This window comes from Helianthus annuus, chromosome 5 (assembly GCF_002127325.2).
Source record: "Helianthus annuus cultivar XRQ/B chromosome 5, HanXRQr2.0-SUNRISE, whole genome shotgun sequence".
Taxonomy (NCBI): domain Eukaryota; kingdom Viridiplantae; phylum Streptophyta; class Magnoliopsida; order Asterales; family Asteraceae; genus Helianthus; species Helianthus annuus.
In genome coordinates this window covers 24,652,258-24,672,564 of record NC_035437.2, presented here as the reverse complement: position 1 = coordinate 24,672,564, position 20,307 = coordinate 24,652,258, and the positions used below count along the sequence as shown (strand labels likewise).

At 35.0% G+C, this 20,307-nt stretch overlaps 2 protein-coding genes across 2 annotated transcripts; one reads left to right on the top strand and one right to left on the bottom strand.

Moving 5' to 3' along the window:
- The first annotated feature begins 3,757 nt into the window (after positions 1-3,757).
- On the top strand, positions 3,758-7,995 carry LOC110940186 (putative lipase ROG1). The gene is made up of 10 exons (XM_022181741.2): positions 3,758-4,321; positions 5,416-5,483; positions 5,607-5,677; positions 5,770-6,012; positions 6,118-6,281; positions 6,645-6,700; positions 6,794-6,846; positions 6,935-7,064; positions 7,147-7,244; positions 7,717-7,995. The coding sequence occupies exons 1-10, from the start codon at positions 4,023-4,025 to the stop codon at positions 7,786-7,788; spliced, it is 1,254 nt and encodes a 417-aa protein (XP_022037433.1). The 5' UTR covers positions 3,758-4,022; the 3' UTR covers positions 7,789-7,995.
- Positions 7,996-12,739: 4,744 nt separating this feature from the next.
- On the bottom strand, positions 12,740-19,501 carry LOC110940184. Its single transcript, XM_035989855.1, has 11 exons — positions 19,337-19,501; positions 17,742-17,866; positions 17,427-17,546; positions 17,087-17,225; positions 16,483-16,610; positions 16,199-16,400; positions 15,967-16,086; positions 15,424-15,550; positions 14,921-15,339; positions 13,923-14,152; positions 12,740-12,909 (listed from the first exon to the last, which is right to left on the bottom strand). The coding sequence occupies exons 1-7, from the start codon at positions 19,499-19,501 to the stop codon at positions 16,075-16,077; spliced, it is 891 nt and encodes a 296-aa protein (XP_035845748.1). The 3' UTR covers positions 12,740-12,909; positions 13,923-14,152; positions 14,921-15,339; positions 15,424-15,550; positions 15,967-16,074.
- Positions 19,502-20,307: the final 806 nt, after the last annotated feature.

Below are 20,307 nucleotides of genomic sequence, written 5' to 3'. Positions count from 1 at the left end.
AATAAAAAAATTGTAAAAAAAAAAACTTTGGTATGTTTTTAAGCTTTTTTATTAGTTCTCGCGATAAAAGGAGTTTTCACTTGAACCCTCCCCATATATATATATATAGGGAGGGGCTCATGCGAAAACTACCCTTATTGTGAGAACCTTGAGAACCAATGTGAACACAACCTACAATAGCTAAAAAAACCTAAAAAAACCGAACCCCCCCCCCAAAGCTAAATGCTAAAAACTAAAACCCCCAAAAAACTTAAAAAACCCTTAACCCCCCCCCCCCAAAAAAAAAAAAAAAAAAAAAAACCTAAACCCCCTCCCCCACCCCCCAAAAACCTAACCCCCCCAAGCTAAAATGCTAAAAACTAAACCCCCAAAAACCTAAAAAAAACTAAAAAAATCTAAAAATTTTTTTTAATATTTTTTATGCTCAAATCGCTACTTTTAGTGGCAAAAAAAAATTTTTCTTTTTAAAAAAAAATTGGCTTTGAAAAGTAGCGATTTTTATATAAAAAATATTTAAAAAAAATGTGTGATTTTTAGCTATTTTTAGGCATTTTTTATTGTGTTCACATTGGTTCTCGCGGTTCTCGCAATAAGAGGTGGTTCTCGCATGATCTTCTCCCTATATATATATACATATATATATATACATAGGACAAAGATCCGTTGGGAACCACCCTTTATTGCGAGAACTGCGAGAACCAATGTGAACACAACCAAAATTGCCTAAAAATAGCTAAAAACACACAAAAAAAATTTAATATTTTTATAAAAAATTGCTACTTTTAGTAGCAAAAAAATTAATTTTAAAAAAAAAAATTTTGCTACTAAAAGTAGCGATTTTAACATAAAAAATATTTAAAAAAAATTTAGATTTTTTTTATTTTTTTAGATTTTTTAAGGTTTTTTGGGAGTTTAGTTTTTAGCATTTTAGCTTTGAGGGGGGGTTTAGGTTTTTAGGGGGTAAGGGAGGGGGGTTTAGGTTTTTTTTTTTTTTTTTTTTTGGGATGGGGGGTGGGGTGGGGGGGTTAGGTTTTTTGGGGGTTTTAGTTTTTAGCATTTAGCTTTTGGGGGGGGGGGGGAGGTTAGGTTTTTTTTTGAGGGGAGGGGCGGGGTTTAGGTTTTTTTTGGGGGTGGGGGTTAGGTTTTTTTAGGTTGTTTTTAGGTTTTTTTAGCTATTTTAGGTTGTGTTCACATTAGTTCTCGCGGTTCTCGCAATAAAGGATGTTCTCGCATGAACCTTACCCTATATATGTGTGTATATATATATATATATATATATATATATATATATAGGGATTGAAGATCATGTACATTAATTCAAAAGTGTGAGAAATATTGTGAAAATGACATGTGTCCTCAATCTAAATTAATTCAAAATGATAAACAAGTAATTTTCTTATTGATTCAATTAATTGATAACCTTCCATGACCGCCACCCTTTAGTATAGAATATACGAATTAAGAATTAATTTATGAATTTGTGGCATCTCGTTCATCAATTATTAATTCTGAAGATCGCAGAATGAAAATTTATAGAGTGTTATATAGTGATGGATTTAGAATGAAGGTTTTATATAACACTACAAATCTCTATAAAACACTACGAAAAGCATATAACACCATATAACCCTTTTATAACTCTGTATAACACTACAACATCATATATAACACTACAACATTATATATAACACTGAAACCACCATTTAGAACTGTATAGTGTTATATAGTGTGACATAGTGTTATATGGCGTTATATGGTGTTATATAGTGTTTTTGGTGTTATATAGTGTTATATGATGAATGTATAATGTTATATGGTGTTATATAGTGTTATTTAGAGTTATATAGTGTTATATTTTTCTGGTAGCATGTCTATGATAGATGTATAATGTTATATATTGTTATATAGTGTTATATAGTGGTACATAGTGTTACATGGTGTTATTTGTTGTTATACAGTGTTACATAGTGTTATATGTTGTTATATGGTGCTATATAGTATTATATGATGGATGTATAGTGTTATATATTTCTTTTAGCAGTTGCATATTTCTGGATTTTTAGAATTTCCGGATTTTAGAATAAGTTTAAAATCGAATCGCTAGAATTTAGGAGAGGTTACCTAATTTGAAACATATACAAAGACACTATTACGCCTACAATTTTCAAATCAGACAAAATAATTAAAACACAATTTATAATTTGGTCCATATTGATCTCAACCATTAGATCAAAGATCTAATGGTTTAAAACACTTCTTACACTTCTCACACTTTAGACACTTTGTACACTATCCCTACCCTATATATGGGAGGGTTATCTTGAGAACACTAAATATTGCGAGAACCGTGAGAACGAATGAAAAAACCAATCAAAACCGAATTTTTTTAATACAAACATCATTGTAATTAAAATACAACATCAAAAAGGAATTTACAACATCAAATAATTCATTTCTTCTCTCAAAATCACTCTTACTAGATTTTTTATGTATGTGTAAATATAACAAATTTACACATGTGTAAATGACAAACTTACACATGTGTAAATTTTCTTTATTTACGAATTCACGTAAATTTAAACGTGTAAATTTAATTTCTAACATTGTATTCGAACAACAATGATAAGTGTAAAAAGAAATTTTGAATTTGAATTGTTTTTACCAAGTTCTCATGGTTTTTTCATTCGTTCTCACGGTTCTCGCGATATTTAGCGTTCTCATTTAAACCATCCCCTATATACATAGCGGCGATAGAAAGAAAACCCATGCGAGTTAAAAAAACTATATAAACCTCATCTCCACCATCCATTTAAAGAAAATAAGGGTTGTGATTGGTACTGTTACACTTTTTGTTTTTTTCAGAAAAAACTGAAAGTCTGCAAAAGTTGTTACACGTAACACGTGGCAGTCTCTGGATGTTACACGTAACAGGCTGCAAAAAGTGTAACACAAGGTAAAAGAAGGTCTATTCATTTGGGTTTTATAGTTTTCTTAACTAATATCAGATTTCTTCCTATAATTGTCCTCTTATATATACACACACATATAAATTTCTATTTTACCTATTATTTTTCTTAGGTAGTGTTCGATTCGTGGACAATTATTGAATTGAAATTAGATTTTAAATGATTTTTTTGAAATCCCATAATGTATTTGAATGATATAATTAACTGAACTGAAATGTAAAATACATAAAATAGTAAATTGCCAAAATCGTCCCTGAAGTTTGGGCATGTTTGTCAGTTTCATCCAAAACCACAATTAGACATTTGGATGAAAATGGAAAACAAATCCCAAAAGTGAAGGGGAATATGATACAAAAAATTGTTTTGGATGAAACTAACAAACGTGTCCAAACCTCAAGGACGATTTTGGCAATTTACTCGACATAAAATGATACAACTACTTTGTATCCAAAAAGAATGAGGTGAACTTTACATCTAGATTCAATTCCATATATACACCACTTGTGCCCTAGTGGTAGGATGTTTGGTTTTTCCAATGTTTCACTTGTGTCATTTTTGTTGGATTAAAGCAATAAAGGATTTGAGCTAGGCATCGTACGAGGTTGTCAGTTTGAATCCCAAGCTCACCCAGGTTTTCGTCCCATCATGTGTTATATCAAAGAGTACTGCTCTTTTGATGGCACAACGATTGTGAATATGATTTCTCGGGGAAACGTCTAAATCAAACTTTAAAGCGAAGACACAGTCAAGACAACATAGTCTGTGAGTAAGACAAAGAATCTCTTCAATTTAGTCCAATTCTATTGAAAATCAACTTTCTATGTATTCCATTTCCGTTGAAAATCAACTTGATTCTATGTAACGTCCTAAAGAAAAGAATCAAATTACATACAACTCAATTAACAAAAAAACTCTAATAATAGCTTCTTCCCTGCAGCAAAGCAACCTCCACCACACACCGTCCAAACACCACTGTTAAAATCACCCCTGCAACCACCACCATTGCACCTCCGAACAACCTATCAATCAACTGCCCCATGATCTGATCCCACACGCATGTTCGCTGTCGCTAGAAACCCCCATGTGTCCCCCCTCAATTTCACCTGCTTCAATCTAGGGTTTCAACCAGCCCACCCCAGGATTTCCCTTTCTGAAATGGACTTGATTCCGAAATTGGGCAAGTTGTTCTTCGTTAGCCACCAGAACAAGACCAATCAGCCGCTTGAAGTCGTTGATTCCGATGATAATAATAATAATAATAGTGTTAATTGTAAAGATGGGTTTGATGTTGTGTCCGAGGATAAGAGACTTCAGCCGGATCATCTTGTAATTATGGTTAATGGCATCATTGGCAGGTCAGTAAGTTCATAATTTTAATTAGGTTAATTAATAGTAGTATTGATTCAAGAGACTATGAGATGCATTCACATAAAATCTAATTACAATTGATATTTTTGCTCTATATTTTACCCGATTCGCCCGTTTGATTTTAATCAAGAAATGTCTAGTGACTTATTTTGAATTGTGACTAAGTTGAATTTGTGTGTGATTAAGATGAATATGTTTGATTCGGTTGCGTTCGTGTGATCCGCTTGAATATGTGTGATTAACTTGAAATTGTGTGATTAATTTGAATTTGTATGATTAGCTTGAATTTGTGTGATTTGAATTCTCATCTGCAACAAACCGGGCATTGTGGTTCTGAATTATTAGTACTTTACTCTCAATCAATTTATCCCATGACCAAATTTAACACGCGGCTAGAAAATCCGATGTTTTGCCCGTGAATTTCATAATGATAAGATGTCAGACAATTAATGCCTAACTAGACCGAATCGACCTAAAACGCAACTAATTAGAGATGGTTGCCAACACTACCTAATTGCCAAGTGGTTTCGGTTTTAATGGTTTATATAAAGAGATGCTCTAGAAAAGAGGACGGGTAATCTATGTAGTTAATATCCCGATATATCAGTGATATATCGGTTATCGGTCCCCTGCCAAGATAGCGGTACAAAATATTGGTCAGAATATCGGTACCGATAATATCAGCGATATTGTCCAATATTTGACCGATATTTGATCGATAAATCACCGATTTTCCCGACATCAGTACCATTCTTCTTATTTCTACCGTTCATTTTTCTTCTTATTGCTGCTATTAGTGTTTTAAGTCTTAATTGTTAGTTATTACTGTTAAATGTTAGTGTTTTAAGTCTTAGTGAGTTCTTACTTGTTACAATTGTTAGTGTTAAATTGCTATATATATAAATTTAGCATGATATTAAAATTACCTTTTGAATTGTGACTTAATTTGAATTGTGATTAACTCGAATTTGTGGGATTAACTTGAAAGTTTGTGTGAATTATGTGATTAGCCTGAATTTGTATGAGATGTTCATATTGTGTGCTTCTGTAAGATCTTTATATCGTTCTGTTTCGCGTCCAGTGCTTCAGATTGGGGATATGCTGCTAAGCAATTTGTCAAGATGCTTCCCGATAAAGTTATTGTTCACTGTAAGTTAATCTAACTCACGAGTCTTTGTATGTCACATTTCTTGTTTAGTAAATTCTATATCGCACTAATTAATCACAATGTACGTTAATCTAGCTCTTTATTTGCGGATATGTGTTGAGCAGGCAGTGAGTGCAATTCATCTACTTTGACTTTTGACGGGGTTGACCGCATGGGTGAAAGGCTGGCAGAAGAGGTATTCTTGTTTCTTTCTTTCTTTATTTTTTTCTTTTATAGTATTTTTATTAAAAAATAGTTTGATATCACATGTTCTTGTCTACGTTGCAGGTTCTGGAAGTTGCTAAACTGTGGCCTCACGTGTCGAAAATCTCGTTTGTAGCACATTCATTGGGTGGCCTAGTGGCGCGATACGCTATTGGAAAACTGTACGAAGACCGCCCCGTAAGTGGATTATCAGATTCCGATGAGAAGAATGAAAGCAATTGTTATGAAGCTAGAATTGCGGGTCTAAAACCAGTTAATTTCATAACGTTTGCAACTCCGCACCTTGGTTCTAGAGGACATAGGCAGGTAGGCTTAACCGCTTAACCAACTCCGTTATAAGTTTTTTTTTTTTTTTTTTTTTTTTATTTAATCGATGCATATTTGTTGAAATGTTCTATGAACTGCACACAGCTTCCGTTACTATGCGGTGTTCCTTTTCTCGAAAAAAGTGCGTCACAAACTGCACATTGGATAGCCGGGCGATCCGGGAAGCATCTGTTTCTCACCGATAATGATGACGGGGAACTTCCGCTTTTAATTCGGATGGTTAACGACTCAAAGGACATTAAGTTCATGTTAGTTTTTCTTATTTTTTCCCTACCTTTTTTCCAAATTTTTATTTCGAGTAAAGTACACGGATGGTCCCTGTGGTTTACAAAAAAATTGGATTTGGTCCCTTGCTTTTCAAAAGTACATGGATGGTCCCTGTGGTTTGCACTTTTTAACGCATTTAGTCCCTAACTTTTTTCCAAAAGTACATGGATAGTCCATATGGTTTGCACTTTGTACACGTTTAGCTCCTAACTTGGACATGCTGAAACCTTTAGATTTGTTGGCAAGCTAGGGACCAAATCCAAAATTTTGGTAAACCATAGGGACCATCCATATACTTTACTCTTTTATTTTTCTAATGATTTTTATTATTTGCATATTGGCAGCTCCGCTTTAGGGTCATTCAAGCGTCGTGTGGCATATGCTAATGCAAACTATGACCGTATCTTTTTCACATATTTTTTTCCTTTTTTTGTTACATTTTTGTCATTGTTTTTGATTTTCATATCCATGTTGACCTTCATTGACTGTTAAGATATGGTTGGATGGGAAACATCTTCTATACGCCGTCAACATGAACTTCCAAAGGTCGGTTTGCTACTTTTCTTTGCCCCTTAATGTCATCACTTAATTTGATATATCTATTATAATTTCCTTTTTTTGTCTCGTCTTCTAGTCGAATCTTCTTTCAGAGAATGAAAAGTACCCACACATCGTTTATATAGAGCAAGATCAACAAGAAGCTAGTAAAACCGTTCAACTTCAAAACGGATCTCCTGCTTCAATTTCACCCGATGACTTCGAAGGTAATATTATCAAAGATTTAACAATATATTTTATCAATTTCAAATGAAAACTATAATTGATACTATTGTGTTGTATACTCAGAGACAATGATCAGAGGTCTTACGCAAAAACCTTGGGAGCGTGTTGACGTTAGTTTCCATAATAGTACACAACGATATATTGCACATAGTACTATTCAGGCAAGTTGTTAAATACATATAAAAATGTTTAGAATCTTTGTCATCATCATCATTATCGTCATACTCGGTAAATCCCACCAATAGCAAAGCAAAGGTAGGGTCTGAGGAGGGTAATATGTAGACAGCCTTACCTCTACCCCGTAGGAATAGAGAGGCTGCTTCCAGTGAAACCCCCAGCTCGATAGTAGTTTTGCATCAAGCCTTGGACATAAGGCACATAACACTCAGCAATCGGCACATAACACTCAACAATCGGGACATAAGGCTATAAACGCCACCACATGATGCATGATTAACCGTCCTCGGCTTTTAACGTTATTTTCATGAAATTAGTAAAATAACATTAAAATTAGTGCACTTTCACTTTTGCCCCCCAATGGCCCACACATATACACATTGATATGCGCATACCGCAAGCGGGGCGTAAATTTATAAAATGGTTACTGATTATGTTTTATATTTTAAAACTCAGGTGAAGATATATTGGCTAAATTCTGATGGTGCAGATGTGGTTTCCCATATGATAGACAATTTCTGTCTTTAGCATCCTGCAAACGATTCGGGATGCTTAAGTTATTTGTTTTTGCACACCCTGTACGTTTATCGGGTTGTATATATCATATATGATATAATCCTTGAAGTCGGGGATGGTTATGAATTAACGTATCTTGCACATTTGCAAACTAAATTCATTTTGTTCATAATTTGGATACTTGTTCTGCTCTTAAAGTTATGTGTTTATTAACTCTTACTTGATTATAAATAGTTGTCTTAGAAAAGGGTTCTCACTTTTAATTTATATATGTGTGGAAGACATTCTGTAGCAGTATGATTAAAATTCCATCAAGAGAAGAGAAGATAAACCCAGTTTTCTTTCTTACATAAAAAGATTGTCGGGCGAATATTGGGACTAACTGACATTTTCGACCCTTAATCTAGTGGTCTAGTTGTATGGTGTTTGTTGGCCATTTAAGCAGTGTGGGTTCAAATTTTTGCAAGTGCAAGGTTAAGGGGGTGTTTGGCCTAGCTTTTTTTAATAAAGCTTATAGCTTTTTTAGCTTTTTTTACAAAATAAGCTTAATTTGGTGTTTGGTTTAGCTTTTTAAGCTTATGCTTATTAGCTTATATAAGCTAATTTTAAGAAGCTTACTTGAAGATGGTTTTTTAGCTTATTTTGAAAAAGCTTCTTTGTGTAAGGGTAAATGATATAAAAAAAGCTATAAGCTAATCCAAACACTTAAACAAGGCTTATCAAATGATAGAAAATAAGCTATAAGCTACTTAAAAATATAATCCTAAGCCAAAAAATAAAAGCTAGGCCAAACACCCCCTAAGTGTTTTTTGGGTGTAAAAATGTTGTTAATAAAACACAATGGATTCGGTTCATGACAGGTCTTCTAAAAGGTGTTATTTAGCTTCGGGTTAAAATGAACTATGACAATAATGGGTTCAGGTCGGAATAGGCTATGACAATAATGTGTTACGGGTTTCAATATAATAATATAAGAGGAAGCTTATACAATCCTTTGGGTCCTTTCATGACATGCTGATCTAAATCGTGTTCAATAAAAAAGCCAAATGAAAACCCATAGTATAGTTATGACAACCCTCGAAAATCACCCCTAAACACTCCTAAATACACCCCGTATACGATAAAAGGACCCGAATAACATTAATTTTAGTAAAAAAAAACAAATAAACCAAAGAAAATGGGCCGTTTGCGGTCCGCGGCCCATTTGGCCGAAGGTCTCGCGGGGCACGAAGCCCCTTTACTTGCTGATCACCTATGATGCCACGTGTCGGACACACGTCAAGCCTACACTCATGACTCACCAACCCTAGGCCCTAGCTAGGGTGAGTCGCAGGCCGCGAGAGAGGAAGCCAGACCAGTCGCGAGGCGCGAGAAACTCCAGAAAAGGCTATAAATTGGACGTTCAGCTGCATTTCCAAATCGTTCATTCAACTTCTTTTCTCTCAAACTCTTGTAAGCGAAATTAATAGCCAAATACCCCCTTAAAACCCGAAGCTCTGCCCCGTTGTAAGTATTTTAACCCCCGGTTACTAAGTCGATACTCTGCCGGATTGATCTAGGACTCCGTAATGCATGTCAATGCTCTGCCTGACTCAGTTCGTTGGAGTTCTGTCTCGTGTTGTATGGCTAATGTAATTTTGGTTATCTTACTAACACGTGTGCATTGTATGTTTTCATAGAAAATAGTCAAGAAATTGTGCCAAGAAGCCGTAGAAATACCTAAGTCTACAATGTGAGTACATTCTCTTTTTGTAAATCTTTTTGTGAGTCAGTATTTCAAAAGTTTTACAAAACCCAAAATGTTTATCAGTTATAATTACAGTGATTGAGTTTTTGTATTCTACAATTGCTGCCAGTATTATGGGGTTTGTATATAGTACTTGATAACCTTCACACTTGGGCATGGGTATCCAATGTGTGATATGACCATAGTCACAGATCCGTCGAGTGACAAGTACTGACCGAGTAATTGGGTAGATATAAACATTGTAATTACTCTCAATGTTGTAAAACTATAAAACTTGTTTTGATTAAACTGGGATGCACTCGCCAGTATTTTTTGCTGATAAAACCTTTTTAAAACGCGTTTCAGGTAACTTAATGTGAAAGCTATTATAAGTCAGCTATGGAGCACCGAAAGCTTAAAGAAGTGGCTATAAAAGTTACCTAAATAAAATGAAGATTATGTTTTAAAATAATTAGGGTTTATCCCTATAAATTGTATTGTGAATAAAACCTGGATTTTATCCCATTTATTTATTATAAAAATTTGGTCTTTTGAAACTCTGATAAATATTTCCTAAATACGGTCCTGATGAAAATTTTCAACTGCATATTTAATAAACATCGATACCATCTGACTGGCTCGCGGCTCCCGCTCCCAGCGTGGGGTCGGGGGCGGTGACAATAGTGTTTCCTAAAGTTACATAAATTTTATTAACAACCAGTGGGCAAAATATTTACGTAGATTGATTGGTTCGTAATTTTATTGGCCAACTCGATACTTATTATTACTTTTTATTATCAACTTATTTTTAATAGTCAGGAACAACATTTATTTCATTTAGTTAATGTAAGCATGAACACATGTCTGGTGGATGGAAAGCCCTGGTCTCTCATCTTATTAAACTGGAAGTGAAGACTAACAAAGTGGTTTCCAGCTTAGCGCTGTTATAGGTAATGGTATGGACGTTCGTTTTTGGATCGATAAGTGGAGAGGTTCTAAACCCTTTAAAGAAGATTATCCTAATCTTTTTAGATTGGCCGTGGATAAACAAGCTACTGTTAAGGATTCGTGGGATGCTGCTTCCTCCGTTTTGACCTGCAGATGGAAAAGTAATCTGTTTTCAGATTCTGTACGTCATGAGCTGGAGTTGCTGAAGGCTCGGCTTGTTGGTACTCAGTTTTTTGAAGCCCCAGATCGTTGGACTTGGAACGGTAATAGCGATGGTACTTTCAAAGTGGCAGATTTTAAACAGTCCCTTTTGAGTGATCACAATCAGACTCAACATCATGTCTTTAGAAAAATTTCGTGGGTGCCATTGAAGGTCAGGATTTTCGTTTGGCGTCTTGAGTTGAACCGGCTCCCTACTAAAGATGAGTTACAAAAGAGACAGGTGCAGCTGCCTAATAATCTTTGCGTGCTCTGCGATGTTTCAGCAGAATCCACCCTTCATCTGTTCACAGGATGTGGATGCTCGTTTGGAGTTTGGATAGCGATCGGTACGTGGTGTAAGTTGGATCCGATATATGCTTTTGATGTTTCGGATCTGCTTCAGTTGGGTTCGGGTAGTCGGAATAAAAAGGCTTCGAAGATTATTCAAGGTATAGTTATGGTCACGATGTGGGTTTTGTGGAACGCCCGCAACGAAAAGATTTTCCAAGGCAAAGAGGCTCAAGTGGTAGAATTAGTCGCTAAAGTTAAGTCCTTATCTTTTCTTTGGCTTCGGTCTAGGTCCAAGTTTAATAGTTTGGCTTGGAAAGATTGGAAGTTGTTCCCTTTGTATATGGTGTAATCGTTTGCTTCGGTCCTTGTTTTGAGGACCGTTAGCGGGGTTTTTTATGAAGTTCACTTTTCAAAAAAAAAAAACATGTCTCCTTTACAAAAAAGGAAACCATGTTTGTGTTTGATTGTTTATTCGATTAAAGTTAAATAAATGAACATGAACGTGCTACTTTAGTGATCGTTTATATCTCTAAAACTAGGCTATCACCCGGGAACATCCCGGGTTAGGAAAATTTAGTTTTTAATAATAAAAGTGGTTTTACAAAAGGTACAGTTCATGTAACCATTCTTTTAGGTGTTTTCCGAATGCCTTTTACAAAAGAATATCTAAAACAAAAAAGTTGGACTAAGACCTGGAATCCTTTTGATGACAAAGTAGCAGGTGCAAATAGAAGATGAACACAAAAATAATCACCTCCTAACGGAAAAGACCATAGAATTATTTAATACGGGTCATTCAACATGAGAACCAACTAAAGTTACCATTTTAGGTTGCATTCGCGTTTTACTACCTGGTACCCCTTAAAATCAAATGAAAAGGAAAATGACTATCTTAAAGCTTGAACAAAGACCGATCATCAAATTAATACTCTAAATTCAATAGAAAATAAAAATCAAATATAATAAAAAGTAAATATAACAAAAATAATCAAATTATATTAAACGCATTGCAACTATACGGGTTCTATACATTTGAATATGGTTTGAATGACTTTAATCCATTTGACCTATTGAGCCCATTCGTAAAACATAAAGCATAACACAGATCTCGACATATTTATAGGTAGATTGGTCTAAAATCTAAAAATGCCAACCTGTTGTAGAAAGCTTCCTTCTAGCTTAGATGTCCGATCAACTTACAGCTCAAGCTCAGATGCCTTTTTTATAACTTCAAAAGTACAATATGTGGTTATTGTAGTAACCACACGCAATTTGGTAGAACTATGCTAAAAAAACGGAAATAATTGTTAGTGGATTCCAAAAATAACAAATAACTCAAGAAAGTTATTTATATTAAATATTATTTATGATTAACCCACTACAAATTGAACATTCATATTCCAAAAAGAATTAATTCGCCTAAACCGCTTTGTATCCAAATAGCCACAATATAAAACAAGTTGTTAGACTCACATGTTGTCACCACTTACTTAAAAAAAACTTGAAACCTTTTTTTTAAATGATAGTTTTGTGTTCCAAAATAAGGGAGTGTCAAGAAACCAAAAGATGTGTTAACGGTTAATCTGCTATGCTATTTCTAACATCATCTTTTTTTTCTTTTATTAACCTCATATTTAAATCTGCTACACTATTTCTTTGTAGACCTTTTGTGTCTCAAGAAACCAAAAGCTACGTTAAGAGCATATAATATTGTTTATAGCATATAATATAAATAACCTACGTAAGCAAAAAAAAAAAAAAAAACAGAAAAAAGATTCAATTTGTAAAAAAAAAAAAAAAAGCTAATAAGGTAATTACTGACTAATGAAAACCTATAATGGAACAAACAACCCAAAGTCCTCAAATTATTCTACAGCTCCTGTTTTGAACTTGCATTATTGTCTTTCAAAATACAATTTCAACAACAAATGCCTTGACGATCAAAGCTCCAGCCAAGTGCCAACAACCTAAGATTACATGATAACAACAAAAATCACTATTAAAAGTTGAAATTATGGAAGGCTAATAGCACGTATGACGATATTAATCATGCAATTTAAATATGAAATTGATCAACACATTCTTGCAACTCGTCTTCATTTAAAAGTTACACATTTTCATCAAATACATAAGGCTATAGGGTGTGGTCATGACCCTCCACATAGGCGCCATGTCATCTACCTCTAATTCACCATCCAAAACCACTACCCTAAGGTTGTGGTCATGACCCAAACCACAATGCTTTTTATTTTTTTATAATATATTATTGTCTCAAAATCAACAAATTAGAGGGTCGTGGTAAACATGGTTCAATCCACGCGAACCACCATCAATTAAGGACGGGGTGGTGTACTATTTGATCAATGGTCCTATGTGGCAAATAATATCCCAACCCACGCCCCCTACACCCCATCGCCTAATAAATCAAATATATAACTTGTAAGGCATCACCTTTGTATTTGAGGGAATCTTTTCTCCCAAAGCCTATTTTTCAGTTTTCTTCTTTAAAAACTCCTTACAAGTTGAAGTGCTTGTAAGTTAACTTTTTTAGAGAATCTTTTGCCCTAGGTTACAGAGGTGAAGCCTTAGAAGATCTCTCAATCTTGTCTTTGGTTGTAAATTAACTTTTTCGTCAACAGGCAATACATTTGCTTCCATAAAAAACAAAATTGCATTTAGAAAAGCGGACAAATTGCATAAGCCAAAACGATGAGGACCAACATGTCAAAAGTTTCTAAGAATATGATTAATGTTGCTTACTTGCATCTCTATTGTAGTTACATCTAAAGCTCTAATATGTTGATTAAATTCAAGAAAACATTGCAATAAGTACAGCTTCATAATTCATTAATTTGACAAAACTGATAATTTTTATAAATATGATTAAAGGTGTTCTCTTTTCTTGACCTTTGTTAATGTTAATATGAGGAAACTAACTTTATATTTATTTATACTCACACCGAAGAAGTAAGAACAATACCTTCAATAACTCCCATGAGGAGATGAAAGTCCGGCTTACGCCTGATCACAGCAGCATGATACAATATCAATTTATCATCCATGAATGAAACGAATTGTTCTCATCATCACCAGCCTGACCATTTTGGAGGCCCTGAGCGGAAAAAAATGCGAGGGACCTTTTCCAAACGTCAATGCTATAAACCGTCCTTTATCCTAACTTGACTAACACGAAGATCGAAGACATAAATCCTGGTCCAAAGAAGCCCGTTAGCAAGAAATCTGAAATCACATCAATAGAAAAAACCAACCAGCTTATTACCATCCATAAATCACCCACTTTAATGTGCACTTCATAACCTTAAAACACTATTTTTTCCGAACGTTCTTCAATCAATATTTTTTTGTTAAAAATTATAACAAAAAATATATTATTACGATAACATGATTTTTTGAACCAAGTAAGTTAGTTGGTTATGACTTTTGACCCATTTTACACATTATTTTTTTTGTTATGTGTTTTAGAAGACCCATGTGATTGGTCAAAAGGTAAACTTAGCCCGAATCGCCATGTTCCTAGGTACAACTATCCAAAGGCAACCTTACTTAAATTAACATGGTTTTTGATCTTTTTAACTTATAGCATTATTAAGGCAGTAGGGCAGAAAAAATTGCTAGATAGGACTAACCAGAAATATGTATTAAAAATAAATAAAGAAAAATGAAAGTTTGGACCTCAATTTTGAGTAAACACAAAAGAAAAATTAGACTATTTGGGGATGTGTGGAGCGCAACACATAAATGAAAATGCACCTCCGAAAAAGCAATATCACAATCCACATAAGCTTATTTATATCAATTTACATCAGTGCAAGAACTCAGTCAAACTTGAAGCAAAATCAGATTGCTGATGAAATAAAAAAGACATACTTATAAGATTTAATACGAAAGTGAAGATTTAATACTCATTTATATCAATTTAAAGACCAGCGTCGTCGACGTATAACCTAAAATACATACCAGCATAAGACGATGTGAAACACGGAAGGAGACTCGCACAGCTCCGATAAGCACAAAACCAATACTGCCGGGACAAGAAAGACAAAGAATGTCGTAAAATAATAATAATATGAAGCCACATAACACATGTCTACTACCGATGAGCATAAAAACGACAAAGCTTCTACCGTTTCTTGATCCTGCAAACCAGTTCGGCGCATTACCTTTCCTTTAAAGGTTACGATGAGAGGCCCAACTCTAAATTTACAATAACACCCTTGATTTTATTTACAAAAAAGATCAAGACAAAATCTCCCACTGATCCATATGATTCAACACTTGATTCTGATGATTCAAAGACATAGCCCAATGATGCATCTTGCTCACGAGTTCACTCATAAAACTCTATACTTAATGATGGGTCTGGGGATGGAGCAAACCTGTTGCAAAAAAAAAAATCAATAATTAATAAATGGAAGTACATTATTAGCAATATATTTGGTTACATTAAAAGAGTAACTTACGGGTTCTCTACAAAACTGTTGCCAGCAGGATCATCAAGAATGAAAGTAAAAGACGAACTTCCTGTTGCACGCACTTTTAATTTTACTATAAACTGGTCTATTGCCTAAGCCGCTTGGGATCCACTTTCTGAAAAGAAAAATGGCAGCTTGTCAAAAGTGGTGATTCGGTGACAAAATCAACCAATGGTGGTCCTATTGGTTAACTTAATTGTTGGGCGAGACGAATCCAAAACAAATGATTTAGAACGTGTCGATTGCTGGACTCTATGCTGCTGAAACCAACCGCCGCTTTGTAGTTCACGGCTTTGAGCGACTTCGCAACAACAACGATCACAATGGATACTAATCATCAACACGCACAAATCATATCTCGATACATACACAGTAGCGGAAAAACGAACAAACAAAACTCTATTTTTCTCATTGAAACATATAGTATGCTCATCTTGTGTAAACCAATATTAGATTGAGTAATCCTTTAGTCGCAGGAAACAAATTTAGGCCTACAGAAACATATGTCATGAACCAGATCATAATTAATACCTAAAATAATGGATAGTTGCCGGCGGTTGTGTCGAACAGTGAAAGAAGGCGATTCGAACAAACGGCGACAGTTCCAGGTGGTTGTTATGGCGAGTGGTGGCTGTCAATTCAACTGGACACCTTCAATTCATCAACCAAAAACATCAATTCACATAAATTCATAACAAAAACCGTTAACAAAATCAAACTGCGTGCGTGCGTGTGAGTGTGAGAAAGAGATGGCTATACATACATATATATAGCGAAACAAAGCTTCAGCAAATTCCGGGCTACTGCCTTGGGCTATTGCTAGACGGCCTGCCACTGCTCCCACTGATCCATATGGTTCAACACTTGATTCTGATGATTCAAAGACATAGCCCAATGATGCATCTTGCTCACGAGTTCGCTCATAAAACTCTATACTTAATGATGGATCTGGGGATGGAGCAAACCTGTTGCAAAAAAAAATCAATAATTAATAAATTGAAGTACATTATTAGCAGTATATTTGGTTACATTAAAAGAGTAACTTACGGGTTCTCTACAAAACTGTTGCCAGCAGGATCATCAAGAATGAAAGTAAAAGACGAACTTCCTGTTGCACACGCTTTTAATTTTACTATAAACTGGTCTATTGCCTCAGCCGTTTGGGGATCCACTTTCTGAAAAGAAAAATGGCAGCTTGTCAAAAGTGGTGATTCGGTGACAAAATTAGCCATTGCAGGAGAGTACATGAAGTAGTATTCAGAATTGATGTACTCCGGTTAGTACTATGTATTCCAACCATTTTTGTTTTGAATAATCTATTCACACAGTGAGGCATAAATTTAAAGCTATTATTACAACTGAAGCATAAATTGATTAAAAACAACTACTGAACTAAAACATAAAATCAAGATTTTTGTTAAACTAAAGGATGAATTAAACCTATATTTCATTACATCATTTCACGCATAAAAGAAGCTATGAATGGAGGTATATAAGACAAACGCATGGGCTGGATCTCGAACTCTTATGTCCAACCTATGTTTAGCCGTTTGGACTTAACAGTTTCAAAACTTAAAGTTCCAGTTTAATTTACATATATGCGGTGTTCATTTTTCATAATAAATCAACCAATGGTGGTCCTATTGGTTACCTTAATTGTTGAGCGAGACGAATCCAAAACAAATGATTTAGAACATGTCGATTGCTGGACTCTACGCTGCTGAAACCAACCGCCGCTTTCTAGTTCGCGGCTTTGAGCGACTTCGCAACAGCAACGACCACAATGGATACTAATCATCAACACACACAAATCATATCTCGATACATACGCAATAGCGGAAAAACGAACAAACAAAACTCTATTTTTCTCATTGAAACATATAATATGTTCATCTTGTGTAAACCAATATTAGATTGAGTAATCCTTTAATCGCAGGAAACAAATTTAGGCCTATAGAAACATATGTCATGAACCAGATCATAATTAATACCTCAAATAATGGATAGTTGCCGGCGGTTGTGTCGAACAGTGAAAGAAGGCGATTCGAACAAACGGCGACAGTTCCAGGTGGTTGTCATGGCGAGTGGTGGCTGTCAATTCAACTGGACACCTTCAATTCATCAACCAAAAACATCAATTCACAAAAATTCATAACAAAAACCATTAACAAAATCAAACTGCGTGCATGCGTGTGTGTGAGAGAGAAAGAGATAGCTTACATACACATATATACAGAAATCAAACATCATATGACTTTGAATCAAGAAAACCAATATCGTAACAATCAAACAATCTCAAAATTAACCTGGATGAGATGATTTTTGGGATTAAAGATCTGAAGACTTTCCTAGGGTTTTGTGGTGGTGGAACCCTAGCCGCCTCCTTGTGCCTTGAACCACAACCATCACAAGACCACCGTTGGACAAAACCCTAAATGAACCCATGTTGCCGTCATAGTTCCTCTTCAGGCCACCACCACCGCCACCAACTTCCTCTATCGAAGCACCACCACCGGATGGGCAGCTGTGACTTCGGAGAACCTCTACCGTCTTCCACCAACAATCAAATATAACAAAATGGGTTGATAAAACACATTGAATTGATTGAACTTCATAGCCTTGAAGGTGAAGAAGAAAGGGAAATCAGGAAGCGTGAAGGAAAAGAGTGAGGGATTTAGGGTTCTGTAAGTGTGAAATGTGGCGAATGAGTGATTTAGGTTATTAGGTACCTTATATACCCGGGTCAAAAAACCGGGTATGGCTAACCCAATTCGGATCCCGTGTGAAAACTTAAGGATTCTCACATTTTTCCCGCCAAAAATCCATTGTGGTTGCACCACCACTTGACACGTGTCCCACATCTAATTTATTTATTATATATATAGATTAGAATGATTTAGCTTACATAAATATAAAAGGAAATAAAAGAAAGGGTGTTAAGAAAAAAAAAAATTATATTTTGGTTGGTTAAAAAGTAAATACAATATAAAGAGTAATTGTTTGGATAAAATATATTAAAAACATATTAGGTTAATTGAAAAAAAGGAAAAAATATAATAGATTAGTTAATAATAAAGAAATAAGAAATAACATTCATTTTAATAATTTTTTTTTTAAAAATCACCCATTTTGGTAAAAAATTTTCCAACCCTCACCAATTTGGGGAAAAAAGTCATTGCAAAACATCTATTTTGGTAATTATTTTTCAAATCATCTATTTTGGTAAATAATTTTTCCACCAATACTCTTTTGAGAAAAAACTCCGATGTGTGAAGATGAAGAAACAAGGAGATTTGATGGAGGGAAATTCAAGGAGAGAGAACTGGGAGAATAGGTTTGAATTTTAAAATTGAACATGGAGAATTGAGGATGAAAGAGGCGCGATGTTAGGATGGATTTCTGGATTCTGGGGTTTATTTTTTTTTTAGAGTAAACTGCCATTTTGGTCCCTGTGGTTTGGCCATTTTTGCCATTTTAGCCCAAATCTCAAACTTTTTACATCTGGGTCCCTGTGGTTTCACTTTTATTGCCATTTTAGTCCAAAATCCAAAAAACCCATATTTTGACTGTTGAATGCTGATTATTTTGTCCTTTTGTGCAGGGGTATAATCGTCCATGTCAATTTATTATAACATTTCAATAATTAATGGTAAGGGGGTAACTTGTAACTATGTATTAAAGATATAACATTAATCATCAAAACCCAGAAAATCAAGAACATCATCTTCAAGAACATCATCATCAAAACCCAGACATCGTTCATCTTCAAACATCATCATCAAAACCCCGAAAATCAAGAACATCATCAAAACCCAGACATCGTTCATCTTCAAACATCATCATCAAAACCCACAAAATCAAGAACATCATCAAAACCCAGAAAATCACCATCCTCACTCACCATCCACCGCAACCACCACACGCTTCCACTGCAACCACCAGACATTACCATCACCCCCAACCACCATCCCGCACCAACAACCCCGCACCACCACCACACCGGCAGATCTGAACCACCATCTCTCACGGCGCACCACCACGCCAACATATCTGAAACAAGCACCATCCCCCTACCACCATTCTGCACTAGAAAGAGAGAGAGAGAAACAGGAGAGAGAGAGAGAGCTGAACGAGAGAGAAACATGAGAGAGAGAGAGAGGAACATAGAGATGACGATGACGATGGTGGATCTGAGTTTCGGTAGGTGACAACATCCTAGGGTTTCGAGCCAAGAGCTCTAGCTCCTACGAATTTACACACTCGGATTATGTGGTGGTGCTCAGGTTGGGTGGTGCAAAGTGATGGTTGTAAGGTGGAGATGGTGGGAGGTGGTGGTTGTTAGGTGCAAATGGTAGGAGGTGATCCTTGATTGTGAGAGAGAGTTATTAAATGTGAAAGATGATGTTCAGATCTAAAATTGAAGAGCACCCAAATATTCTGAGAGAGAAAGATGAATTATATATAATTAATTTAGTTTATTAATTATTGAAATGTTATAATAAATTAACATGGACGATTATACCCCTGCACAAAAGGACAAAATAATCAGCATTCAACAGTCAAAATATGGGTTTTTTGGATTTTGGACTAAAATGGCAATAAAAGTGAAACCACAGGGACCCAGATGTAAAAAGTTTGAGATTTGGACTAAAATGGCAAAAATGGCCAAACCACAGGGACCAAAATGGTAGTTTACTCTTTTTTTTTTTATAAAACGATCGTATTGCACTTATATTATAATATATACACTAAAAGTTAAAAAACTCTAAATTTTCAACATCTCAAATTCTCTCTCTTATATACATTATATATAGTAATAGATATATATGAAACTTCTTTTTATATATTTTTAATTAGATACACACTATATTA